This window comes from Meles meles, chromosome 20 (genome assembly GCF_922984935.1).
Source record: "Meles meles chromosome 20, mMelMel3.1 paternal haplotype, whole genome shotgun sequence".
NCBI lineage: Eukaryota > Metazoa > Chordata > Mammalia > Carnivora > Mustelidae > Meles > Meles meles.
In genome coordinates this window covers 9869286-9896041 of record NC_060085.1, presented here as the reverse complement: position 1 = coordinate 9896041, position 26756 = coordinate 9869286, and the positions used below count along the sequence as shown (strand labels likewise).

At 56.3% G+C, this 26756-nt stretch overlaps 2 protein-coding genes across 5 annotated transcripts; one reads left to right on the top strand and one right to left on the bottom strand.

Moving 5' to 3' along the window:
• Positions 1-1473: 1473 nt before the first annotated feature.
• DDX39A (DExD-box helicase 39A) lies at positions 1474-10596 on the top strand. Its single transcript, XM_045992213.1, has 11 exons — positions 1474-1697; positions 6058-6266; positions 6401-6528; positions 7353-7445; positions 7815-7998; positions 8694-8812; positions 9139-9270; positions 9369-9478; positions 9583-9727; positions 9867-10014; positions 10100-10596. Exons 2-11 carry the CDS (start codon positions 6059-6061, stop codon positions 10114-10116), a joined length of 1284 nt encoding a protein of 427 aa, XP_045848169.1. The 5' UTR covers positions 1474-1697; position 6058; the 3' UTR covers positions 10117-10596.
• ADGRE5 (adhesion G protein-coupled receptor E5) lies at positions 10340-25963 on the bottom strand. 4 transcript variants are annotated; one of them, XM_045992207.1, is made up of 21 exons: positions 25893-25963; positions 25598-25809; positions 22351-22401; positions 22026-22145; positions 21348-21503; positions 17988-18119; positions 17291-17437; positions 16637-16783; positions 16503-16549; positions 16296-16373; positions 15195-15372; positions 15000-15113; positions 14538-14773; positions 13813-13989; positions 12385-12585; positions 11891-12114; positions 11722-11788; positions 11510-11601; positions 11251-11419; positions 11064-11162; positions 10340-10979 (listed from the first exon to the last, which is right to left on the bottom strand). In XM_045992207.1, exons 1-21 carry the CDS (start codon positions 25940-25942, stop codon positions 10950-10952), a joined length of 2727 nt encoding a protein of 908 aa, XP_045848163.1. In that variant the 5' UTR covers positions 25943-25963; the 3' UTR covers positions 10340-10949. The 4 variants fall into 4 exon arrangements, with proteins under 4 accessions (XP_045848163.1, XP_045848164.1, XP_045848165.1 ...); XM_045992208.1 differs by lacking the exon at positions 25893-25963 and having other exon boundaries at positions 14553-14773; positions 25598-25807; XM_045992209.1 differs by lacking the exons at positions 17988-18119; positions 25893-25963 and having other exon boundaries at positions 25598-25803.
• Positions 25964-26756: the final 793 nt, after the last annotated feature.

Genomic DNA, 26756 nt, shown 5'->3' with positions numbered 1-26756 from the left:
CCTCCATTTCCCCCCACCATCCCAAATCCCCAAATCAAAACATAGCTGAGAAAGACTGATGATACCAGGTATAAGCAAGGATTGGGAGTAACTGGGACTTTCACAGGGTGCCCAGTGGGAGTGTAAAGCAGAACAACTTAGGAAAACTGACACGATCTAGTAAAATTGAACATATGCATGACCTACAGTCTACCATTCCATTCCTTGGCATTTGCCCTAAAGAAGTGAACTTATGTTCATGAAAATACTTCTACAAGCTTCATTAATAACAGCCAAACACTAGGAACAACCAAATGTCCATTAATGGGTGAATGGAGAAATTATATTGGCTATATTGTGGTATAGCCACACTGTGGACTACTACTCAGCAAGGAATAATAACTATTGATACAGGCAGCACATGGACAAATCTAAAAAAAAAACAACCACCAGTTTTTTGAGCAAAAGAAGCCAGATACAAAAGACAAACTATTGCATGCTTCTGTTTTTATGAAATTCAAGAGCACAACTAATCCATAATTATAGAAATACAAATAGGGTTTTTGCCTGGTTAGGAGTCAGGGAGAAGGGGGCGGTTCACCTGAGAGGGGCACAACAGAACTTTCTGGGGCGATGGAAATGTTCTGTATCTTCACTGGGCAACTGTCACTGGCTGTCAATCTTCAAAACTCAGTGGACCTTTTCTTTTTTTTTTTTTTTTTTTTTTTTTTTTTAAGATTTTATTTATTTATTTGACAGAGAGAGATACAAGTAGGCAGAGAGGCAGGCAGAGAGAGAGAGAGGGAAGCAGGCTCCCCGCCGAGCAGAGAGCCCGATGTGGGACTCGATCCCAGGACCCTGAGATCATGACCTGAGCTGAAGGCAGAGGCTTAAACCACTCAGCCACCCAGGCGCCCTGGACCTTTTCTTTTTACTATAAACTTTTACCTCAGTAAAGTACCGGGAGTGGGGGTGGTGGGGGTGGTGGTGGGTAAGGTGGAGAAAATATAATACAAGGAAAAAATAAAAATAATAATAATACGAAGAAAAAGAAAAAAAAAGTTTTATGACTAAAACATCCTGGTTTGGGTTTTGTGGCCTGAACCTGCATGGCCACCAGCACAGAGTCTGACCCAGGACAAGACTCTCAGCAAATGGGAACTGTCACGGCGGGTGCAAACTGTCTTCTTCACCCTGCAGTCATTCCGACCTCCCAATCCTTTTCAGTATTCTTTCAGAGCCTCCACCCGAGACTACCAAGTGGCCGCGGGCAGACGCCCACTTCAAGAGCCCTGAATTCCACGCCAGGGGTAGAAGCCAGGTAACAAAAAGGCGAGACACTCGCCAAGAGCAAATCATCCCCGACTTCGGCTGCCAGTACTAAATATGGAGACGCCCGCCAGAGGCAAACCGCCCGTCACGTGACAGCGCACGGCCTCACGTCGGCCTCAGCCGAGGGCGCCTACTTTCAGATTGACCAATGAACCTGAGGCAAGAGGCACGCCCTGTTTCCTCTCTTCACCAATAGCCTCCAGACGCCTCCTGCAGGACCCAATCATCGCTTCCGCCTCTCTTGAATGAAAAGGCAGCAGTCCACTAAGCAGAGCCGCAGTCGGACGTAGGAGGCAGGAAGCCCTACAGCTCGTGCTGGGGCGCGCAACCGGTAACCGGAGTCGGACAGCACTTCTCGCAGCACGCGGAGGCGAACGGGGTACCAGGTGAGCGATGGGCCTGGGGCGCGGGGCTGCGGTGCAGAGACTTCGGACCTGCGGGCGAGCTGGCGAGGGGAGACGCCGGGGGCTAAGGCGAAGAGGAAGAGGAGCGGGCGCGAGACAAGGCGGGGCGGGGCGGTTGGGGTGCCCGCCGCGCGGCTTCGGCCGTTGAATGCCACAGCGCATGCGCAAGGTGGGGGACCGTGGCAGTTGGCGGTCGAAGACCATGCCCGCTTCCAGGAGTAGGCTGTCATGGCGGCCCACGGGTCGAACCCGATTTGGAGAGAAAGCCTGTCTGTCCGAGAAGACCGCCTAGGCCGTTTGGGGAGGGATTGGAGAAGGGGGCGACGCCAGGGTCTGGGGTTGCGGTGGCAGAAACCCGAGCTTGTAGACGGGGCAGGCTTCCCCAAGTCCGAGGGACTTGCCTACCCCCACTATGCTGTGTTTTTGCTCTGTGTTTAGGGGATTCGGGGTTCCAGAGATTTAGAGCAAAAAAGATGTCTCAGAGGCAAACTGAGGTGGAAGTCTTCCCTGGGGACACTTTGACAGTGAATGGGTACCCGTGGGTGTGTCTAAATTGTCACTTTTCCGGTGTCAGCTTTCAAGTTCATCTGCTCCTGGGGCCTCAGCCGTCCCAGCTATCCCCGCTGGGTGGGACAAGCCTCAACAGTCCTCGTCCTCTCTAATTTGTTTTGAGCTGTGCATGTTGTCTAGCCACTTTCTAGAAAAGTTTGTGCCTCAGACTCAGGCTGTCCTGAATCTGTCTCCCTATAAGAACAAAACGATTTATATTGATCTGCATCTTTGTATCTTTTAAATGCACCATCTCTTCTTGGTCACCAGGTTTGACAGTCAGAGTAGGTGGCTCTAATTCTTCTCTGCCCAGGGAGTACCCTGCCCTGCCCTGCCGAATGTGCCACCTTCTTCCCTCATAACACCCCCACACTGGTTAATCCTCTTTTGGTGACTGGTTTTCCCTGTTTCTGGTCTCATTCCCCACTCATCTTCTACTCTGGAGTAAATTGCTCTGGGACAACTGAGTCACTCAAAAATTTAATCAGCTGGGGCACCTGGGTGGCTCAGTGGGTTAAGCCTCTGCCTTCGGCTCAGGTCGTGATCCCAGGGTCCTGGGATCGAGCCCCACATCGGGCTTTCTGCTCAGCGGGGAGCCTGCTTCCCTTCCCCTCTCTGCCTGCCTCTCTGCCTACTTGTGATCTCTCTGTCAAATAAACAAATAAAATCTTGGGAAAAAAAATTTAATCAGCGATTCCCTATAGGTTAGCAAATAAAGTATGAATGCCCTCAACTTGAACAGCTTTCCCAGCTTTGTCCTTTGCCTCTACTTCTACCAGCCAGTCTTGCTCTCCATTCCTCACAAGGGCCTGGTGTTTTGGGACTGACCTTTCCTAGCTCCTGTTCTTTTCTCTGCTGCCTGGGAACTAACCCCCTCCTGTTCAGATTACTTTTTTTTTTTTTTCAAGAATTAGTAAGGGTATATGCATGCTTTAGTGCTTAAACTCTGTCTTGAGGCCTCAATTCTAATTCTGTTCCTTCAGCCCTTGTTGTTGAGTGCTTAACTGTTTTAGGCTCTGGGCAAAAGGACTATCAGGCCTGACCTTAAAAAGGGTGCTTTTTTAGTTGTGGCCTGCAAGAAGTACCCTTCTGGAGCAAGAGGTCTGAAGGAAGTAGGGGGATTGGTGACCATTGTGGGCAGCAAGAACAGCAAGTGCAAAAGTGCAGAGGCGGGTCTGAGGCACAGCAGCAAGGCCAGTGCATAAGAGTGATGGAGGAGGTGAGGTCAGCATGGAGGGGGTTGGTTCGTGTAGGGTCTGGTAGGTCATGGTGAGGACTCAAGTTTTAGTCTGAGCACGGTGGGAGCCTGTGGAGAGTTTTGAGTAGAGGAGTGACATTTTCTGACATCGCTTTAATAGGCTTCCTCTGGCTGTTGTGGGGAGAGAAGATGGAGGGGGATGGAAAACAGAGAGACCAGTGAGGAGACTGTTAGCAAAAATCCAGGCAAGAGATGATGGTTCCCAAATACCCATCAGCTGACAATGGGTGAACTGGTAGCCCTACGGGGGAACGTTCAGCCATGACAAGGAACGAGGTACTGATGTATACCATAAAGCGGATCAATGTCAAAACATGCAGAATGAAAGAAGCTGGATGAATGGTGACGTATTGTGATTCCATTTATGAGATGTCTGAAACAACAAATTCATAGAAAAGAAGGTAGGTTAGCAGTGGCCAAAGAGGTTGGAAGGGGGAGGATGATAGGGAAAGGGTATGGTCTTTTTGAAGACGAACCAAAATGTGTAATGCATTCCAACTGTGGTGATCGTTGCACATATTTCTGGTAGAGCATGTGAATGTATCAGTAAAGGTGTTCTAATTGTATTTTTAAAATTCATTTATTTATTTATTTTTCAAAGATTTTATTTATTTGACAGAGAGAGATCACGAGTAGGCAGGGAGGCAGGCAGAGAGAGAGAGGAGGAAGCAGGCTCCCTGCCAAGCAAAGAGCCCAATGCAGGACTCGATCCCAGGACCCTGAGATCATGACCTGAGCCGAAGGCAGATGCTCAACCCACTGAGCCACCCAGGCGCCCAAAGATGTTCTAATTTTTTTTTTTTAATTTTTGTTTTTTTAAAGATTTTATTTATTTATTTGCCAGAGAGAGAGATCACAAGTAGGCAGAGAGTCAGGCAGAGAGAGAGAGAGGGAAGCAGGCTCCCTGCTGAGCAGAGAGCCCGATGTGGGACTTGATCCCAGGACCCTGAGATCATGACCTGACGAAGGCAGCGGCTTAACCTACTGAGCCACCCAGGCGCCCCAAGCTGTTCTAATTTTAAAAAAGAAAGGTGAGGGGGCGTCTGGCTGTCTCAGTCAGAAAAGCATGTGACTCTTGATCTTGGGGTCCTGAGTTTGAGCCCCACGTTGGGTGTAGAAATTATTTAAATAAATATATAAAAAGAAAGAAAGGTGAAGGTAACTTGGGAACAGTGAGGTAGCAGCGGTAAGAAGTGGCCTAATCGCCCTATTGGGACCTGTTGGCTGACTGGACGGGGGAGAGAAAGAGCCAGTGAGAGAATGGAATTGCTTTTTTGAGAAGCAGGTCTGCAGGAAGAAACAGAGGGTTTTGGTCTGGGTATTTTGAGTTCAGGTTCCGAGGGGAGATGTAGGCAAGGCAGCTGGGTAACAGAGGCTGTTGAAGGGAGCTGTCAGTGGATAGAGACATAAGTTTGGGAGGTCTCCCTCACAGAGGTGGTTAAAACCCTGGGGCTGGATGAAGTCATGGAGAGAATGAGAGAGGGAGGGCCAGAAAGTGGGCCCAGGACCCCCTGCATCCAGCTCAGAAAGAAGAGTGACTGACTGACTGCTTCAGCGCTTCCTCCCTGTAGACTTGGAGGCTAGGGTGAGATTGGGAGTACAAAAGATCATATTCTCACTCCTGGGTCCCTTGTAGCTTACACCAGTAGGTGCTGGGCATGTATTGGATAAAATAAAGCCAGGAGGTAAGCAACCTTTGTATTAATTCTATTTACGATCTCAGCTCTATTTTTATTGGCCTGGGCCCAATGGGAGGCCTGTTCATGAGAGTACTTAATTATTCCCCTGTGCAGACCACAAATAGTGGGCGGAGCTGGGGCAGGGCAGGCTCTGCTCTCTCCAGCATCCTGGCAGCCACCTCTCCTGGTCTCAGGGGGCCTACCCTGTGCAGGCCCGGTGGACTTCTTGGGCGGTGGTGGGGAGGGAACTCCTTTAGGTTAGGTGGGCTGAGGTGGGTCATTAGAGTTTTCCTGGTGAGGGCAAGGTGCTGTAGAAGCTTGGGGTAAGGGCTTGGTGAGTCTGAGCAGCCAGGCAAGGCCGGGGGTGGTTCGAAAGGGGTAGTGTGGAATGAGTTGTGCAAGGGCCAACGAGGAGGGATGTGAGAACCATAGAGAGGTGTGGCGATTTCACTCTGAGAGCAGAGGGAGGCCCTGGGAGGCGGAGGGGTGTGTGCATGTGTGGGCGTGGGGAACAGGGGCCCCGGCAAAGATGAGGTGGCTTACAGGAGGGCATGGTGTGACCACAACACGCTGAGACTGGGGGTGCTGCCCAAGCGGAGATGGTGGGACTTCTCTGCAGGAGTCGGGGGCTGGGGGGGGGGGGCGTGAGGGAAAGGGGTCAGAGAGTGATGGCCATCAGCTTCGTCACCTGGGTCCTTTCCGTGCCAGCTCGGAAGACGGCTCCAGTGCCTTGCCCTTCTTGGACCTGTGTCAACGGACTGCACCTGCTGGGCGGCCTTCTCCCTGGATGACCCTCAGTGTGTGGGTTTTTTCATCCTTCTCCTTCAGCTCTTCTTCCCTCTTCTTTTCTTACCAGCATGGCGGAACAGGATGTGGAAAATGAGCTTCTGGATTATGAGGAAGATGAAGAGCCCCAGGCTCCTCCGGAGAGCACTCCTGCTCCCCCCAAGAAAGACGTCAAGGGTTCCTATGTTTCCATCCACAGCTCTGGCTTCCGGGACTTTCTGCTGAAGCCAGAGCTCCTGAGGGCCATAGTGGACTGTGGCTTTGAGCATCCGTCCGAGGGTATGCCTCCCTGGTTCTCCCTGCCAGGAACCTCCTCTGAGCATTCTCACTTTGGCCTCCTCAGCCACCTGGCGAGGAGCCTGAACACAGGGAGCATCCGGTTTCTGGTCGCTCACACGTGCTCTCTCCCTCAGTCCAGCACGAGTGTATTCCGCAAGCCATCCTGGGCATGGACGTCCTGTGCCAGGCCAAGTCTGGGATGGGCAAGACGGCGGTCTTCGTGTTGGCCACCCTGCAGCAGATTGAGCCAGTCAGCGGACAGGTGGGTGGGGGCCTTCCCTGTGGGGCCCAGTGCCCAAGGCATCAGGAGCTACGGCTCCCTTGTTTGGCCTTCTCGTTCCTTTGTGCTCTTTGTGGGCTTTGAAGATTGTGACAGAATCCCCCCCAAAATGGGAGCTGAGGGGAAAACTGAAAAGTGCCAGAGATACAGCTGTTAATTTGTCATGCGCATTTCTAGATTGTGCAGGTTTATTCAGGTGAGATTATATTGAATAAGGATTTGTTACTACGGTTGCTGCTGACAGTTACTTCCTCACGCAGGAATTTTGCTGGAGGAGAATGGAGGTGCATTCCTGTGCTGTGCTTTTGTCACACTGGGGCACACATCCTCGGGCTGTGTCATTGCACGAACCCTTGTTCCCTTACAGTAACTGAAGGAAAGGGAGATTCAGTGGGAGGTTGTGGTATGGTCGCAGCACTTGGCATCGTGGGCATGAAGGCGGGAGCAGCATCCTTCTTCGGCGGTCATGGGCCAGCCGGAGAGCAGACTCTCAGGAAGCCATTAACATGGGCTACCTCACCAGCTAGGTCTCACTCTGGATCCTGGCAGTGGGAGACGGACCTTGTTAGCTAAAGGGACTTAGCTGAAGGGACATAGGGAGTGAATGGCAGGTGAAGCTTGGGGCGAAGGTAGAGCATCAGACTGGCCCTTCCAGCTGCTGGAGGTGTGGGGTCAGTGTGGCAGGCACCTTGGAGGGATAGGGGCCCAGTGGGCCTGGGCCCCCATGAGAGAACACAGGCTTGGGCTCTGGCTGGGACAGGACTTGGGACACTGCCTTGAGTGTCTCTCTTCTACCTGCCCTGCAGGTTTCAGTCCTGGTCATGTGCCACACGCGGGAGCTTGCCTTCCAGATCAGCAAAGAGTATGAACGCTTCTCCAAGTACATGCCCAGTGTCAAGGTGAGCCCCCTCAGCCTGGGCTGGGTGTGCTGCATGGTCCTCTGCAGGCTTGCTCCCCCGGCTCTGGCCCAGCCAGTGTTTACCATTTACCAAGCTTGGCTGCAGAGGCTGCCTTTGAGGTTTGCGGTGGTTTATGCTCCTTAAAAGCCTGCTGAATTATGCATGGCCCCCAGAGGCCCGTGCTGGTCCCAGCCGTGGGGCTGCTTTCCACCAGAGTCAGGGCCAGGCTCTCAGGCCTTTCTGGTCCTCAGGCTCTAGGCCCAGGGGACTAGGGGGCTGCTGGAGCAGAAGCTGGCAGGGCTACAGGCTGGGTGGCCATCAGCCTGGAGGGCTTAGACAGGCAAAACACCTTTCTCTCCACCCACATAGGTGTCTGTGTTCTTCGGGGGCCTTTCCATCAAGAAGGATGAAGAGGTATTGAAGAAGAACTGTCCCCATGTCGTAGTGGGGACACCAGGCCGAATCCTGGCACTAGTGCGGAACAGGAGCCTGAACCTGAAGAACGTGAAACACTTCGTGCTGGACGAGTGTGACAAGATGCTGGAGCAGCTGGGTGAGTGTCCTGCTTGGGTCTGGGAGCTGTCAGAGGCCCACCCAGCCACACCCTCTCCGCCCTCACAGTCCCCCTAAACCCCCAGACTTCAGAGCCAGGTGGGCCCTGACAGGATAGGTCAGAGGTTGCTCCAGAGACGGGGTCAGGTGGGTAGCTGGCGCCCAAGTCTTCTATACATGATTTTAGGGAAAGTTCTAGCATGGGCAGAGTGCCCTGCTGCTTCTGAGCCCAAGCTGAGTGGGGCCACAGGGCCCAAATGAGCCGTGTCTGGGCCTGTGTACACATCAGCCCTTGCGCCTGCTGAGTTAGTTGTCACCCCCGCCTGCCCTGTGAGCCCCGCCAGGGCCAGTGGGAGATGGGGCTTGTGTCCCGGGAGGCGGCTGCAGCTCTCACCCCAGTGGCTGTCTCTGCCTCAGGCTCCCCTCCCTGAAGCGTGGCTCGAGGCGCGCTGGCACGGCTGCTCCGCTCTGGCAGCGTGTAAGTGGATGGCAGCTCCTCCCGCGCCTGTGCTCACCCCGAGTCCAGCCCCTCAGGCACCTGGGACTCGCCCCTCCCTCCACTCCTCGGCTCACACCGCCCTCGTCATGGCGCTAACGGCTCCCTGGCACAGGTTGGGAGGAGCTGGGGCTGGTCTCGGGTGGGGGTCCTGGTCTGCCAGGCACTCAGCCCGCCTGCTTGTCGCTCTCCCCACGCAGACATGCGGCGGGACGTGCAGGAGATCTTCCGGCTGACGCCCCACGAGAAGCAATGCATGATGTTCAGCGCCACCCTGAGCAAGGAGATCAGGCCCGTCTGCAGGAAGTTCATGCAAGACGTGAGTGGGGCGGGACAGCGGCCGCGGCCTCCTTGCGCCAGCTCTGGCCCTGCTGGCTTCTGGTTCTGAGCTGTTGCTGCTCCAGGACACCCACGCTTCCCTCACTGCGTGTGAATGCTGGGGGGCCCAGGGGCCTGCCTTCCCTCCTGTGTCTTGTCAGACTGGGAGCCGAGTCAGACCAGAGCTTAGGTCAGCTGTTGGGAGAAAGGCGTTTACTGGGGGACAGCAGGCCCTCCGGGAAGCCTCACAGCATGGAGTCCTTCGCTAGAAGATTCTGGCCAGGCCAGAAGCCCAGAAGTAAACCCCGCCTGCCCCTTCCTGCACAGCCCATGGAGGTGTTTGTGGATGATGAGACCAAGCTCACGCTACACGGACTGCAGCAGTACTATGTCAAGCTCAAGGACAGTGAGAAGAACCGCAAGCTCTTTGATCTCTTGGATGTGTTGGAGTTCAACCAGGTGACACGGTGTGGGCCTTCCTGGGGTTCTGGGCCTGTGTGAGGCTGGTGCAGGGGGGATCTGACCCTGACCACCCTTCCTGCCTCCCTCCCTTGCAGGTGGTGATCTTCGTGAAGTCAGTGCAGCGCTGCATGGCCCTGGCCCAGCTCCTTGTGGAACAGAACTTCCCGGCCATCGCTATCCACAGGGGCATGGCCCAGGAGGAGCGGTTAGTGCATGCTGCCCTCAGAGGCCCCCAGGCAGGCACCTCATGGGGAGTGTCACCCGGGAACCCCGTGTCTGATTGCCACCTCTTGTTCCTCCTGCACCCAGTCTGTCGCGCTATCAGCAGTTCAAAGACTTCCAGCGGCGGATCCTGGTGGCCACCAATCTGTTTGGCAGAGGGATGGACATCGAGCGAGTCAACATCGTCTTCAACTACGACATGCCCGAGGACTCAGACACCTACCTCCACCGAGTGAGTGGTTCCAGAGGTGTCCCTTCCTTGAGGCCCCCCCTCCTAGGGTGGGGCGCATGGGACGTGGCCCTGCTTGTCCTCAGACTCCCAGGTTAGGTTGTGTCTCTGGCCTGACCCCCCCGCTTTTCTCACCCTGCAGGTGGCCCGTGCAGGTCGCTTTGGGACCAAAGGCCTGGCTATCACTTTTGTATCTGACGAGAATGATGCCAAAATCCTCAATGACGTTCAGGACAGGTTTGAGGTGAACGTGGCTGAACTTCCTGAAGAAATCGACATCTCCACATATAGTAAGTGTGGGGCCAGGCCAAGGGGCTGGGCCCAGATAGGAACCCCCATTCCCCATCTCACTGGCCTCCCCTCTGTGTCTTACAGTTGAGCAGAGCCGGTAACCACGCGCTGATGGCCAGAGCTGCCCTGTTTCCCGAGTGCTGCTTCCAGGCTTCTTTCTAGGTGCCAGCGGGCCTGCCTTTTTACTGTTTAAAAGCTGTAGATTTGCGTAAGAGTAAAGTTTTATTACGGAATCCTGGCTCCCGCCCCGTCTATGTCAGTTCTCAGCATTTCATGGATGTAGCAGGCCTGGCCAGTGAGCTCCAGCCATCCCCCACAGCCAGCTTCGGTATCAGTGTGATATTTAATTTTTAAGTGTCAACATTGAAAGGTTTATACAGATTTAAAAAAAACCCAAAAACATACAATATCCACAACCTTCACAACAGTGAGAGCCTTCTGCCTCCAGGGGCAGATGGGCCTCTGTACCGTGAGCGTCAGGCACTGGGGCTAGGAGGGACCCTGCCCTTCTCCCACCCCTGGCCTCAGTCTTAGCTTAAGGGGCAGCTTGAGCCCCAGCACCTTGGCCTTTTGCTCTGTGGCAAAGACAGATGAGGGGAAAGGCCAGGCCGGGCAAAGGAGTCCTGTATGTCCGGGCCTTGTATAGCAGGGAAGGGGGCTGCAGCCCTGGGCCAGCTTCTGCCCTCACGTTGGGTCCTGGCTGGGCTGGAGCAGAGGCAGCCAGAAGCAGGCCTGGCAGGTCCAATCCCACCTGGCCGTGTGTCCTGGGGTCAGTGCCAGATTACAGCTGCTGCCCCCCTGCTTTCTATCATGCATGTGGCAGCCAAGGCAGGAGGGCAGAGGGAGCAGAGTGGTGAGGGAGGAGGGGACCGTCTTTGGCACGTGCAAAAGCTGCTGAGGCCACAGGAACCACGGCCTGGCCAGACCTGCGCTGTCACATACCAGACTCGGAGGGCTTGTGGGCCTGGTGAGAAAGGAGCACGATGAGAAGGGAACGTGGTTTGGGTGTGCTCTAGCCCAGCACCCCGACCCCGGGCTCAGCCCTTACCTGGGTCTGATTGTGGCTGGTGCCAGTCGTGGATGTGGTGAACTCCGAGTACTTGTTCCCTGTGACCCTGCCGGCCCACCTTCTGTACTCCTCCCTTACCTGTAGGGCCCAGGGTGCCAGGTTAGGGAAGGGGCAGGCCCCAGGACTGGGGGCCCCCTGCACCCCACCCATAGCGGCTGCAGCCCACCTTCTTGTTGAGCAGGCAGTGGAGCACGAAGAGGAAGAATCCTTGCAGGCAGTTGAGGATGGTGAAGGTGTAGGTCATCAGCCAGCTCTGCGGGTTGAACATGAAGAAGCCAAAGATCCAGGTGCAGCCCAGCACAAAGAACTGAGCCATAGCCGTGATGGTCAGCACCCTGCGGGGAGAACAGGCTGTCAGCGGGGAAGGCCCCCCCCCCCCCACACCCTCCTCTCCCTGCCAGTCCCCTTGAGGCCCCAGCTCTCACCGGGCCTTCTTTAGTTTCTTCAGGTCTGGGTTGATCTCAGAAAACTTCTGTGTGAGCTTCCAGACAGTAGTCACGAAGATCACAGCATTGCACTGGGCAGGCAGCACAGAATTTACATTAGGGGGAGTCCTTGGAACTGCAGGGAGGGAACAGGTCTCCTAGGGCTCCTTGTGGGGCCATGTGCCTCAGGCTGTGGAGGTGGGGGCACTTACCAGAACAATGAGGGTCACAGGTCCCACGAAACTCCAGAGGAAGCCATCTTTACGGTTCAGCCAGCAACTGGGTGAGAGGGGAGGGTGCTGTCAGAGCCACCGAGGGGCACGACATTGTGGCCAGGACTGGGGTCCCTGCCCTCCCTCCCAACCACTGGCCTGCACTCACTTTTTGGGGCCATAGCCGTCACTTTTGACAGCCACAGAGACACCCACGATGAGCAGGGGCACCCCGTAGCCGATCAGGCAGAGCTGCCACTTGCTCAGGCCCTGGCCCTGGAACACCCGCACCACTAGGAAGTAGAGCTCTACTCCCTCGAGGCTCATCCAGCAGAAAGCGGCCAGGAAGAAGTAGTGCAGCAGTCCCGCCACCAGGCGGCAGCGCAGCCCCACCTGCGGGGCGGAGGCGGGGCGACGTCAGTGCGGGCGGGGCCTGCTGGGTCCGCCCCCGCAGAACCCTCCCTCAGGTGGGCGGGGCCTCGGGGTGAGGGGCTCGGCGACGAGTGGGCGGCAGGCGCAGACCACGCGCGCTGGGCAAGCCGCGTGCCACCCAGGCTTGTGGTCCTCACCGAACCCCGGGAGTGCGCGGAGCTCTCCCTGTCCCAGGCCTTGCCGACCCAGCGGTCTGGTGAGGGGGCGACCCTCCACCGCGCCGGACCTCACCTTTTCGATGCTTGCTTCCTCGTTCTCGCTGCCCGCTAGGAAGATGGCGGAGCCCACAAAGAGGCAGATGCAGAGGTGCAGGTGCACGGTGGTGCGCGAGCCCTGGATGGGCCGCACCAGCAGGAAGGTGAGAATGCACAGCAGCAGGCAGACTAGCGACACCGCCAGCCCCACCTTGGTGATCAAGGTCAACTTCCAGTCCTAGATGCAGGGTGGGGTGCGCGGGGCTCAGTCAGCGCCCTGAGGACTTCCTGTCCTCATGGGCCCCACCACCGAGACCCATCTGGGGCCTGCCTTGCAGGTCTCTGGCAGGTCTCTGATCAAGCTGCTCACCTAACCCCCGCATCGTCTGCCCTCAACACCTAAGCAAGCCTGCTGTGTGTCTCTCATCCTAAATATCACATCTCCTCCCAACAACCATGGAGGAAGCAGGGGTCCCCCGTTCCTCCTGGTGGATCTCCCTACTAAACACCGAGACTTCTGAGAAGGTCCCCAGGGAAGCTTCAAGACCACATCCTTCTTTTCTAATACTGATGGTCCCATCTTTCTGATCTTCCTCTCCCTCATCTCAAATTTTACCCCTTCTCCACCTGCCATATTGTTAACTCACTGAAATCCACCTTTTTGTCCTTCCTGGACCTTTGGCCTCAACCACAGCCTCCCCTACTCCGCCTGGCCCATTCCTTTTTTTTTTTTTTTTTTAATATTTTATTTATTTGACAGAGAGAAATTACAACTAGGCAGAGAGGCAGGCAGAGAGAGAGGAGGAAGCAGGCTCCCCGCGGAGCAGAGAGCCCGATGTGGGGCTCGATCCCAGGACCCTGAGATCATGACCTGAGCGGAAGGCAGAGGCTTTAACCCACTGAGCCACCCAGGCACCCCAGCCTGGCCCATTCCAATTAAACGTGTGGACCAGCTTGCCGATGGATCTCTGAGGCCACAAACAGAAAGTTGTGCTCGCTTAGGAGCTTTTAGTAATATTTTACAACTGAAAACAATTTGAAATGGACAGTCAGAAGGGGCGCCAGCCAGAGAAGGGTCTGCAGTGCCAGGCCACACCGTTTAGTTGCTGAACCATGGGGAGGTCTGCGGGGGTGTGGGAGTGCAGGGACGGGTCTGGGGGCCATGAGGTGGGGCTCCCGGGCTGTGACCATATAGGGCCAGTTGGGCCGTATCATCAAGAACCAGCTGCCTTCAGGTCATGATCCTAGGTTGTGGGATGGAGCCCGGCATGAGGCTCGCTGCTCAGCTGGAGGGCTGCTTCTCCCTCTCCCACTCCCCCTGCTTGTGTTCCTTCCCTCGCTGTCTCTTTCTCCGTCAAATACATAAGATCTTAAAAAAAAAAAAAAAAAAAGAACCAGCTGCCTATATTAACCTAGGCCAGCCTGGCCAGCTGTGGGCTGTTGAGGGTGGCCCCTGGCTGCTCACCTCTATGTCATAGTGAGCCATGAGGATGGCAAAGCTGCTCAGGTGGTTGCACTGACAGGTGGTGCTGCCAGTCTTGGTGTCCAGGGTCCGGCAGCCTGTGGTGGCCCAGTGCCCGCTCCTGTTGTCACGTTTCCAGAATGCGCAGATCAGCTCCTGCCGTGGCCCAGGTGTTGCATTCTGTGTGGGCAGGTAGAAATGATTGGAAAGGTTAGCCTAGAGCCCATTCTTGGGTCCTGGGCTTGGGTTGAGCCCGAGGAGGGCTACTTTTCCTTTGATAAGTATTTTCTGAGCAGCTACTTTGCTGTGTCCCCCGGCATGGCACACAATGAACGGGGAAGACACAAGTCCCTGCCCTTTTGGGGTTGGCATGCTAGTGCGGGAGACAGACGGAAATAATAAATCTAACAAGTCAACTAGAGAGCAGGTTAGAAGGGAGTAGGTGCTATGGAAATAAGAAGGAAACAGCATGGGGGAGGTGGGGCATAACTACAAATTGTAATTTTAAATAAGGAGATCAGGGAAGGCCTAAAGGAGGAGTTCCAAAGACTGGAGCCAGGTGAAGGACTAAGTCAGGTGGGAGAAAAATGTGTCCCTAACAGAGGGCGCAGCAAGTGCCAAAGCCCTGAAGTCTGTTTGAGGAAGGAGCAGAGTGGGGAAATGAAGGCTGCATAGGAACTACTGTGACCTTGGTTAAGGGGTGAGCAGTAGGGCTGATTCCTGCCCACCTGAGGATTCAGTACCTGAGAGAAGGCAAAGGTGACAGGGGAGTCAAGTTTCTCTGTGTTTGTGTTGCTCAGAAAGACCAAGTTGACTGCCGACACGATCTCAGCCTGGGCACCGTGGACTGTACTTTGGTGGATCTTGCTCAGCTCAACTTCCTTCTCTGTCTCCAGCTTCAGGGAGGCGTTGTCCAGCAACTTCTTCATGTTCCGGCTGGAGAGGATGCCCATCACGGTGGGGCCTGGAAGGTACACAGGCTGGCTACCTTCTCCTGCCTTCCCTCCTCCCATGCCCCATCCCGCCTCTTAAGACCTCTGATTCAGGCTCTCCAGCCCACCATGATGCCCCGGGGGGCCCTAGCAATAGCTCAATTTCCAGTTGTTAGATATTCAGAACCTCACCTCTAGCTGCATCCCTGCTCCCCCACCCCTCTCCTGCGGGCATCCCCTCGGATTCCCTGCCAGTACCCGAATCCCTGGCTCCAGTCGCCACATCCCAGTTCAGCAGCATCCGTGCTTGGCTCTGACCGATGGTGATGTTTCCATCCCCATCCCCATGCTCCTGGATCATCAGGGATAGCTCTGAGGAGAGAGGGGCAGTGACTGGGGGCTCTGGGTGTGGGATGGGGTCCCCGGCTGGGGCAGGGCGGGCCGAAATCTCACCTGTTTCTGAAGGGGAAACATAGGTGAAGGAGGCTCCGGGCATGGCCTTGGCCAGCATTCTCAGGACTGTTTCGAGGCCCAAGAGATAGTCAGTGGCCATGCGGTGCCTCTCAGTCAGGGACAGGGTCTCCAGATCGTTGGCAGCGTCCAGCATATCATCCACTGACTTGATGAGATCCTGGGAATAATGGGTGACAGCTGGTGGGTCACTGTCCCGCAGGGGCTGCCCAAAGGACCCTGACCTCACCAGCCCCCTCCACCAAGGGGCACACTGGAGAACCACCTGGGGTGGCCTGGGGGACAGTGGGCTGACAGGGGAATCACTGAGACAGTGCAGTGGTCAGAAGACAAGGGAGGGGGTTGACTAGAGGCTTGTGTGCGTGGACTGTAACAGTGGTGCCTGACTTGTCCCAGGCACGGGCTTCCTGCCAGGCTCTGGTCTAGGTCTGCACTGCCCAGAAGAGTTGCCCACGAGCCACAGGTGCTCTCGAGCACCCGGAATATAGTTCCACGTTGCAGTGGTAATATTTTGAATCCATTGGATCAAATGCGGTCTTCACACTAATTTCACTTGTGTATTTTTGCTTGTTTATTTTAAAGTAGCTACTGGAAAATTTAAAAGGACACAGGGCCTCACCCGTTTCCACCCGGCTTAGCACAGAGGCGAAAGCTTACACAGAATTCTCACCGCGTGCCAGGCCCTGCCTTTTCTTTGAATTTCACTTCTATTAGTTCCCATGAAACCTTCAAACTGACTAGATAGAACAGGCACTATTTTCAGGTAAGACTGAGGCCCAGAGAGGGGGAGTCACTTGCCTCAGGTCACACAGTAGAAGGTGGCAATGGGTGAGGGTAGGGTGGGAGGGATGGGGAGGATTTGAACCTTTGTGGTCTAACCTTGGAGGTGAAATTCATAACTGCTCCATTTTTTGGCATTGTGTTCCTTCTGTGTGTGTGCGTGTGTGTGTGTGTGTGTGTGTCTGTGTGTGTGTGTGTGTCTGTATCTGTGTAACCCCTGCTTGGGCTGTGTCCACCCCCCATGGAAGCATCCCTTAGCCACCCCCTGTGCTGTCCAGGGGTCCCCTGAGCTCTTGCTCTTACCTTCATGGTGTCCGGAGCCAAGGTTGGCTTAAAGGCTCTGCTCAGACATTGGACTCGTTCAAAGAAGTGGGACATGCTCTGTGGGGAGGGGACATGAGGGGGGTCAGAGAGCCTCACATGTGGGTGGGGGAGCTTGGGGAAAGAGGGTGGATCGGGCAGACTGCGAGGAGGGATTTCTGCCTCTTGCTCCCTGCTGGGGCCACTCACCTGGGTCTTGTTTCCAGGGGGTGGGGTCCAGGTGGGGAAGGACATCTCTGCAGGGGATAGAGCAGCAGTTCATTAGGTGTGAGAGTGTCTCTGTGTGTTGGGGGTGGGGTCTGGGGTCAGGTCAGACCAGGTACCTTCACAGGTGGTGTTGGGCTGCTTATTCTGGAATCCGGGTTTGAGCTCCCAGCCCCGGCGACAGCGGCACTTGTACGAGCCCACGGTGTTGATGCAGATGGTGGACTCATGGCACGTAGGCTGCTCGGAGCTGCACTCGTCCACATCTGGGGACACAAAGTTGGGAGTCAGCACGCCTTTCCCCTCTGTGTCCTGCCCCCTCTTCCCTGTGTCAGTGTCCCCCCTTGGCTGGAGGTGATATCACCTACTGACCCCACATCCTAGTGATGCCGGGGTCATGGGGAGTGTAAGGAGCCTGACATGGGAGCCCATCAGGGAGGGTGGGGACAGAGCCCTGCGCAAGGAAACAGAGGCAGGCCGGATGGCTGAGAAGCCCTGTACAGATGTGCAGGTTGTGAATACAGAAATACCTTTGTCCCAGATGGTAATTAGCTGCTGTCTGGGGTCTCCTAGGAGCCTGCTCCTGGGCACCCCAGCTCCTTCCCCGGAACACCCCCACCCCCAGATCGTTTCCCATCCAGCCTCAAAAGAATTAATGCCTGGCACAGCAAGGGACCCAGGGTTCCTTCTGCTTGGTTTGTGTGGGTGCCACTGAATATGGGATCAGATGTTCTGAGTGTGGGTCTCTAGGGTGTGACGTCTGAGCTCTGCACCTTCACAGACAGTGTTGTTTGGGCCATTGGGGGACCCAGGAATGGGCTTCCAGCCAGGGCGGCAGCGGCACTCATAGCTCCCAATGTTGTTGAGGCAGTGGGTGGAGTTGTGGCATGGGTTCTGCCCCGACGTGCATTCATTCACATCTGAGGACAAAGCCAGAGGGTCAGTGTCCCTCCACTCACTGCACCCGTTCTCACTGCCTGGCACCAAGGACCCCACCATTATTGCACTTGCTACCACCTGGTGACCTTCAACTTCAACCTCAATGGACCTTACAATGGCTTCCCTGCAAGACAGGCATGGCAGGGACCATGGTCCTCGGTTTATAGACTGTGAAACCAGAAGGGAGACTGTCTCACGGGGCCTGAACTTTCCAAATTCTCTTGCCTACTCCCTCCCCAGCTCTGGCTCAGGTTCCCTTTCTGGAAACTGGAGGTGATAACTCCCTCTGCTCCCATGTGACAGAGGACGAGGGATGAGGCCGGGGGCTCCACAAGGGAACCCCAGGCCCAGAAGGCCCTGCGGCCTTCCTGCTCTGTGGTGGGAACTTCCTGGGAGGTGACTCCTTGGGCAGAGCAAACCCCTGGTGTTTCGGGAACCTGAGGGTCTTCTCCCTCCTCCTGGGGCTGCGGGATCCACCTCGGCCCCTCCCCAGCTCCAGCGCAGCGTCACAGCGTCTGCCAGGGCCTCTACCTGTGCACAGATTCGGGTCGCCCGGGTTGAGCTGCAAGCCGGGCGGGCAGTCGCAGGTGTAGCTGCCCTGGGTGTTGATGCAGATGCCCCGGCTTTTACAGATTCGGGGTTTCTGCTGACATTCGTCCACATCTGCAGGGGGAAGGAGAGGGTGATGGGTGCCTGCAGCTGTTTCCTGGGATAGAAGCATCTGGAAGCCTCTGCTCTCTCCTCCTCAGTGAGTGGGTGCCTTTTCTAATTCACATGGAGGCGTGCTATGGGCGAGCATGGTGGCCCAGATGTTTTGTTTCCAGATGTAGGCAGAAGTGGTCCAAGTCCGCCCTGTCTGCCAGCTCTGGCTCCCTCCTCTCTGGGCAGCTCCCAGCTGGGGCAGGGTCACGTAACCACCTGTGTCCCAGCCTGAGGACTTGGATGAGTCCAGGGTGGTCCTTCCTAGGAACCGTGTACAGAGGAAATGCTGCAATCCCGACTGGGACCTGTCATGGCTCCCAGCGATGGCCTTCGTCCTAACTCCCTCAGGGTGGCCACTCACTGGCTGAGTTCTCGCTTGGAGTCCTGGTGACCCTCCCAGGATGCTCCCATCCACGCTCACTCTGGGATTCCAGCTCCACGGAGATGGACAAGACCCACCCCAGAGCCAGGCCCTCCAAGGACGAGGCTTTTGGGCAAGGCAGGGAAAGTAAGGATGGTGCCAGACAGGCCAGGGCCTGCCGGGACAGGGGGCACCAGGCTGGGGCGGACTGTGTCACTGATGTCCAGTCAGGCAGCCTTGGGGCAGTGAAGATGCGTTTCTCTGATTCCTGGGAAGGCATCCCCTGGACTGGCAGGAAGTGGTGAGAACCCGCACCTGAGCAAGGCCAGCAGTAGGGGAGGGCAGTGGCCAGAGAGGGAGCAGGTGCTGGGGGTGAGAGGTGGCAAATGTTCCTGTCTTCTTGGCTCTTGGCCTCCCACCAGGATGCAGACACTGGACTCCGATGACTAGGCTCCGTCTTCCGTCCCTGAGGGATCCGGTGCTCCTGGGAGACCTGGGTTGACCTCCTCAGGAGAGGGTCACACCTGCGGCAGTGGTCCTGGATGATGGCCTCTCTGGTCATCTGGTCCACACAGGAGCTTCTTGGTTCACCTGACTGTCCGAGTGTGTGTGCACGTGGGGCGAGGGGTGGGTGTCACCTGGTCCACCCCAGGAACAATATCCTCTGGGTCCTGGTCATCCAGGCTGAACCAAAGCTCCTGGGAAGGATGGGGACAGAGCCCTGCGCAGGGAAACAAAGGCAGGCCGGATGGCTGAGAAGCCAGGGGCTAGGCGTTAGGAGGAGCCTTCTCCAGGGGGGATGCTGGCCTGCCGTGCAGATGGGTTAGAGGCTGTGTGTCTCTTGGCAAATCTCCATCCTCCCGCCTTTCCTGATGAGGTCCCTGGGTCCATGATGGCCAAGGGTCTGAGAGGGCTCCTGGTCTGGGTAGTTCCATGTGGGCTCCAGTGGGGGCAGTTCTCATCCAGGCAGTTACTGATGGTGGCCAAGAGGACGGATACTGCGCCGGAACCCACTTCCTGTAAAGTGTTTTGAATGCCACTTGCCTCTTGTTTTATGCAAATAAGATGCCCAGGATGTAGGGGCACAGTCTAGACATCCTAAAGTGACCCTCTGGTGAGAGTTCTGAGCCTTGGGATTCAGAGAGGTTCGGGACACCAGGCGGGTGCCCAGGACATCCTCTGATGCCTGGGGAAAGTGGAGCAAGGGGCCCACAGAGGGGCCTGGATCTCCAGCTAGCAGCAGATCACACGGCCACGACATGGCTACATGTGTCCTCAGCTGCGGCAAAGGCTGAGCCCATGGCAGAACTCCATCTTCAGGCAGCAGGCCCTGGGCCAAGCCAGCAGACTGTTCTCTCACTGTTGCCCAGCTTGAGGTCCACAGTGGCCCCTCTCCCGTCTCTTGTTCATCCGTGTCCCTGCCTACCCACCTGACAGAGTCCCCTTCTCTCAGCCCTGGCCTGTTCTAATATGGCAATGCAGCCTCTCAGTAGCCACAGCCCCTATTTGTGCTGGGGGCTCACAACAGTTGGTGGGCAGCACCCCCGTCCGGGCACACAGAGTGGGATCTCTGATCGCCATGTACACTTGTGCAGGTTGTTCAGTGCAAAAGTGTCAGGCCCAGGAGGCAAGTGGGAGTTGAAACCCAGTCCACTCTCCATTCCCCAAATATGCTGTGTTCACCTGGAAATGATGGGCCTTTTTCCATTTCATGTAAAGGCTCTGTCCTCTGGCCAGGTCACATGTTTGGGGCACAATGTTCACCCAGAGGGCCCTAGGGACCAGCAGTGCCGTGGACAGAGCCTTCCCCCTGGGCTCCACAAAAGTGCGGGTCCTCCCTTCCCTCCCACCAGTGAGGCTCTGCAGCCCTCTGTCTGCATGCAGGTCTGGATGGGGCTAGGGAACAGGCTGTGGGCTCTTTTCTCCACAGTGGGGTAGACTTGTGGACCCACCCCAGAGTCCTTTGGACCCTTAGGTGCACCTCATTCTCACCTCTCACTCCTGCTCGCCTCCTCTGCTCACTCTCTCTCTATTCTGCACTAACCCCCTCTCTCTGGGCGAGTGGTCGCCCCTGTCCACCCACTGCTGGCCCTCTCTGCCCCCCCGCGGATACCCAAAGCCCCTTCCCCCACCTGCTGTTCTCCCTGGACGGGGGGCAAAGCCTGGTGATGCATGGAGGCCGGGCTTCTCCTGGGCCCGAACCATGGCATCACTGGGCAAGACCACGGCAAGAGATGTGACTATGGTGTGGGGCGCACGGGAGCAGCTGCTCTCTGTGCCCACCCCGGGGTGGACCTCAGGGGTGCCCATCCTGGAGGGGGTGCATTAGAGCATAATGAGGGTCATTCAAAATCAGACAGCCACGATTCTGTGCTTTGCTGCCTCTATCTTCCCAGCAATTCTATGAGGTAAGCGCCATTGTCAGATGGGTAAACTGAGGCACAGAGAGGCAAAAGAACTTGTCCAGGGTCATACAGTTAACAAAAGGCAAAGCTACTTTTCTTTTTATCTGTAAAAAATAGGGACTCTTTTAAAACACACACACAAAATCACAATAATATTATGACAACTTGTACATGAACAGTGATTTCTGAATAAGTGTCCTGGCCAGTGGCACAGATGCACTGCTATCAAGTAGCAAAGCAGGGATTTGGGCCCTTGGCCTTCACAATGCCCTGCCTCTCTGTGCTGGCGGCTGGGGCACAGGCAGGCAGACATGGGTGCTGCACCCTCTCGCCTGGGCCCTGCCCCTGGGGATGATTCCGGAATGGCTCTGGTGATCCCCAACCTCACGGACAGGGAGATGGAAGATGTGGGGCACTTCTTACCTTGACATGTGTTCTCACTCTCATTCCTGAACATTCTTGCCCCAGAAGCAAGCTCATATCCTGGAATGCACGTGCAGTAGTAGCTCCCCTCTGTGTTCTGGCAGTCTGCGAATTTTCCACAGGACACTGCCGAGAGTGGTCCACACTCATTAATGTCTGGAACACAATGGGGCAAAGGGTCACCTCCCAAAGACATGAGTTCCTTTAGGAAGAGGTCCCTATCCATCACCTGACTCCCCAGCATGGGGGCTGATGCTTAATCAGTGTCTTTTGGGAAAAGATTAGATTCTTAAGCTATGCTGCAGAGGCTGGGCTGCAGCTGGAGCAAGACATTCCTGAAGCCCACTCAGCTCTCTTCTCTGTCCTCTGGCTAGCATCCTGGATTTGAGTTCAGTAGGGAGTGCGGAGATGGGGGTGGGGCGTGGGTGGCAGCTCTGCATCTTCCTCCCCCATCCTGGAAGGGCAAAGTGAAACCAGACTCCAGAGTTCCTCTCTCTCCAAGAAGCCATGTTTATTTACTTATTTTTCCACCTTTCTATCTTGTCCTTTCTCTTTCTCTGCCCTTGATGACAATCCCAAGACCAAACGCTGAGAACCCAACCACCACTCACATTCCTCACAGGCACTGGGCTATGCCCCACTGTCTCTGCGCCCCTCCACCACCCCAAGCCCCTGTACCATCACAGCTCTCCAAGAGGCTGGTGAAGATCACCCCGGAAGAAGAACTGAATCCCGGGGAACAGCGACAGGCGGTGGCATTGACACACATGGAATTCGGAGGGCACCAGCGAGCACAGTCTGTGGGGAAGGTTACCAGTGTCAGAAGGTGAGGTCTGAGCCAGGTGCTCAGGAGGAGGGCAGGACCATCTCCAAAGGAGGGGTTGCTGGGAGGGGCAGCCCTGGCCTCCCCCTGTAGCAGGCGTCTCTCCCACCTGGGTTGTGGGGGTCCAGGGACCCTCCCCCAGGCTCTGCCTGTGGACTACTTTGCTCCCAGCAGACTCACCACTGGTTTTCTGGGACTCAGCTTCCGACAGAATCAGGAAGATACCCAGCACTGGAAGAGAGAGAGAGGGGGTGTGTTGGGGGGTGCCCAGAGCAGGGAAGGATTGACGGAGAACTGAGGCTGACACATCTGAGCGAAGGGGGCTGCCGAGCCCTCCCAGACTGGGGCTCTGTCCGTCACTAATGGGAGAGCGAGCAGCCCTCCCTGGACACCCACGCTCACAGCCAGTGTCTGCCACCATCGCCTGGGGATGGGTTTCAGACGGAGCGTGAGGAAGCCCAATGGAGGTCTTGGCTCCTGCTAACCTGTGACAACAGTTCAGTAAACAGACAGGAGATGGGTGGCCCTGGTTCAAATCCCAGACCTTAGCCAGGTGATCTCACTTCCCAGTGTCTCAGTTTTCCCATCCATTGAATGGGAATGATGGCAGGCCACCCTTCCTCACGGTGTGTGAGAGGTAAGCACGTGAATGCTGCCTGGTATGTCCAAGTGTTTATATCATCGTTGCTTTACATGAAGGCAAAGGGGTTGGAGCAAGTGCTCTCTCAGATGCCCCGGAATCTAAGGTGCTCCGGCCCCCTAAACCCTGACTCGGGGACACAGGTGCGCACGTACCACACCTACGACATCTGTCAGCCCAACAACTGGCTCGAGACGCAGTGGGGACAGTTCACCCCTGGCTCCCCGCACACAGGAAGACACTGTGGGCTCACACTGGGGTGGGGATGCTCTTTTTCTGCCGTCCTTTCTGCTGAGGGGCACCCTACACCCCAGGCATGTGTTTGGGGGTCCTCCTGAAGTCAGCAAGGGCTCTAGGGACAGGAAGCTCCTTATTCACCAGTGAAAGAGGCTCGGAGATAATGATGGAGAGAAAATAAGGAGAGGGAGAGAGAGGAACAGAGAAGATAGAGAAGGAGCCAGAGACACAGAAAGAGGAAAAAGCGGAGGGAGGGAGCAGAGAGGTGTGAGGGAGAGAAACAGACAGAAGTTAAGGCAGTGCTAGACGTGGACGGAGAAGTAGGGCACTCATGGAAAGACAGAGACCAAGATGGCAGAGATTGGACAAAGAGATTTAGAGATAGATGGAGAGCAAGACCGGGAGACAGAGACACAACTAGAAGGAGGGGGGTGAATGGGAACAGGGAGGGAGGGAGGAGGGTGCCTCAGCAGCAGGTGGGGGCATGGGAAGGGCTCGGGGATGTGTCCAGTCTCTGCCAATCTGGGAAGGCTGGCGAAGCTATGGACACCCCACTTATCCGGGGAGACCCAAAGCAGGGTGGTGGGTGGAAGGATGGTGGCCAGGAGGGAGGGCAGGAGGGCATGAGTCACTTCCTGGGCCAAGGGGAAGGGATGACTCACACTCTATTGCCCCTGGATGGGGCTCCCAGGGGAATTCTGGGCTTGGCTATTGTGAGCACAGCTTGAGGGCCTATGGGGGGTACAGACTTGAAGGTACCCCAAACATTTAGTTCCTGTGTCTAAATTGGATACCGCTCAGGCTAGTGGGGGTCCAGAGATCCCCCTCCCATAGGTCCTCCCAGCCAAGGTAAACTGAGGCTGGAATGCCCTTCCCTTTCCTTGAATGAGGATCCCTTTCTTCCTCCTCTCTGGCCACAGGGCTTGACTCGTCCCTCAGCCGAGACCCACTTCCTCTTTGTGGGACAGACCACAAAAGGACCTTCTCTGGCAGGGTAGGACCTGGACTGATGTGTCCCCAGCTCCCCAAACCCCAAATAGCAACAGTCTTGCTCAGAACTGCCCTAGGAGGCAGGGGCTCTGGTCATGTCCACTCTACGGATGGACAAACTGAGGCTTGGAGCCCAGAAAAAACTCAGGAAGAGTCTGGTGAGAAAAGGGGCACCGAGGAAAGCGGAATTGAGTTCAAGTTCCCCAGACCCTGGTGTGTGGGGGGATTCTTTTGTACCCTATCCTCTCCACTGGGGCTGGGCTGGGATCTCCTCCCCGCCACCCTCCCTCCAACCAAGACTGCCGGGCCAGGCCTTCTCCATCTGGGGCCCTGGAAGTCACCCAAACAGGAGCTGGGAGAGGAGCTGCTGGTCATCCTCTCCCAGTCGCATCTGGTTTGCATCGCCTGTGGAGCCCTGAGCAATAGATTCTTGCTTAGGGACCCTGGGGGGAGGGGGAAGGGGCGGGGCAGTCACCCTCCTCTTGCTCCTCTTGCTAAGGGTCCCCTAGCCCAGACCCCAGACCCACCAATGTCCTGCCCAGAAAGCAATAAGACAAATTAAGATAAAAAATAAAATACTGTTTACTCAATTCTTATTGTGAACTAGGAACAGTTTGTGTCGAACTCACTCAACACTTAACCCTATAAAGTAGAGACCAGGTTCCCCCCATTTTCCTGACATGGAAAGTGAGTCCAGGGGCTCCATGACTTGGCTCCAGGGACACACGGCCCCCCATGAGTTGTGTCCTACTTAGACTCCTGCCCTTGCTCCCGAGGAAAGCCAGGGTGGAGCTTGTGGGTGGGGCTCTGCTCACGCTTGGCACCCTGGGCCACCACAGGGAACCCCCGTCCCTGTGGCCCAGGGAAGCTCTGGTTGTGGCACCCCAAATGTCATTTCTCCACTCTCTTTGTTGCCTGGTTGCTCAGGCAACAAGCTGTCCTGATAACCATAATCCGTTAGAGACACCCTGGGTGGGGCGGGAAGGGAGGAGGGGTAGGGTGGGGGGAAGTCGTGGTAAAAAATCAAGTTCAAACCCACAGCAGGCAAAACTCTTTCAACCCACGGTGGAGTCCTGGCTGGGTCTGGGGGAGCAAGTGTGGGGTTCTCTGGGGCTGCTCCTGTCACTGAGACTATGGGGGACATGTTGGGAGTACCCCCCCCCCCAGTGAAGCGGTCCTGTCTCCTAGCTCCTCAGCATCCCCCATGCCCTATGTTACAAGCAGTTCCCTTCAGGGTCCCACCCTCCTCTCCTTCCCCCATGCCTCAGTTTCCCCTCTTAGGGGGGCAGCCCCCAAAGTGTTTCTGCGACAGAGCCCAGAGATAGGAGTGGGCATGGGGGCTCCTAGAGCACATTGGGGGTTTCTGCCCAGCCTGGGGGTGCCCCAGCTCTGCCAGCCCTTCTCTCCATGTGCCCGCCTGGCCATGTGGCTTCCTCCCCTGCGGGCCCCCAGAGCCGCCAGCCACACCTTCCATTTCTCCACCGGGCAGGGAGTGCCAAAGCGCCCAGGGGTGCTTTCGCAGCCCCCTTGTCCCTCCCAGCAGGGTCCCCAAATCCTCACCTTGAAGGAGGAGAAGGAAGCTGCAGCGGCGGGGGCCTCCCATGGTCTGAACTGCCGGCTGGGGAAGCAGAGGGTGGGCAGGGCTGTCCAGTCTCCCCAGGCTGGGCAGCTGTGCGGTGTCCCGAGGCTGGCTGGCTGGGACTTTATGAAGGGGGGGGTGGGGGGAGAGGACAGCGGCTGGCCCAGGGCCCTCCCCGGAACTGGCAGGGCAGCTGGAAGCCAACAGGAAAAGTGCAGTAAACACAGACCCAGAGGCGTTGCACGGGCTCATACACACACACACACACACGCTCACGTGTGAGCAACCTGCTCTGCTCGCAAATTCTCTGCCTCCCGTTCCACCATGTGAGCGACTGACAAACTCTGGCCCCCGTGAGCCTGGGCTGGCTAGAGCCCAGTGGAAAGTGGGGCTGTGCAGGCAGGGGCGGGGTGGGAGTCGTGCCCGGGGCGCCGCCTGGCTCTTCTTGCAGGAGTGTTCAGGTTGGGGAGGCTATGTCGGAAACGGCTTGGGGCTCACGTGTTGGGGGCAACCTGTGGTCCCTGCCTTGGCATGCCTGCCTGAGTCTCCAGGGCCGGCCTCTGAGCCAACGGCACCCCCCATCCCTGCTTTCTAGGTGAGGAAACTGAGGTCCAGAGACAGAGTCCAAATGGAAGTGAGGGGGGTAGCTTGAAGGGGCCCCTCACGGGGGCCAGGCGGGCACCAAGAGGAGAAACTGGGGGGGCCACGGGCCACCATGCTTCTGGCGCTGGCCTTTCTGGGCCAACCTGCCCCCGTGTGGGAAACTTAACATCTCAGGGGCTCCTGGGCAGCAAGAGAGAATCACGTGATGAGAGAGTTGTTTCCTTTTCTAATAAATCCCATGACTGGCTTGTCTCCTGAGCCATCAAATAATTTTTTTTTTAAAAGACGCTATTATTTATAAAACGCTTAATTGGAGCCAGGCGTGATTCTCCTAGAATTATCTATGCATCTATCTTAACCTATTGACTCTGCAAAACTCGAGGTAGGTGGGGCTATGATTCCCATTTTACAGAGGGGGAGGTTGAGGCACAGGTAACAAGTGGCTGAGCAGGGACCCAGTCCTCCAGTCCCAGCCCACAGCTCAAGGTCCAGAAGAAAGTCTCTATGAGGAGGTGCTGATGTGTCTTTTAACACCTT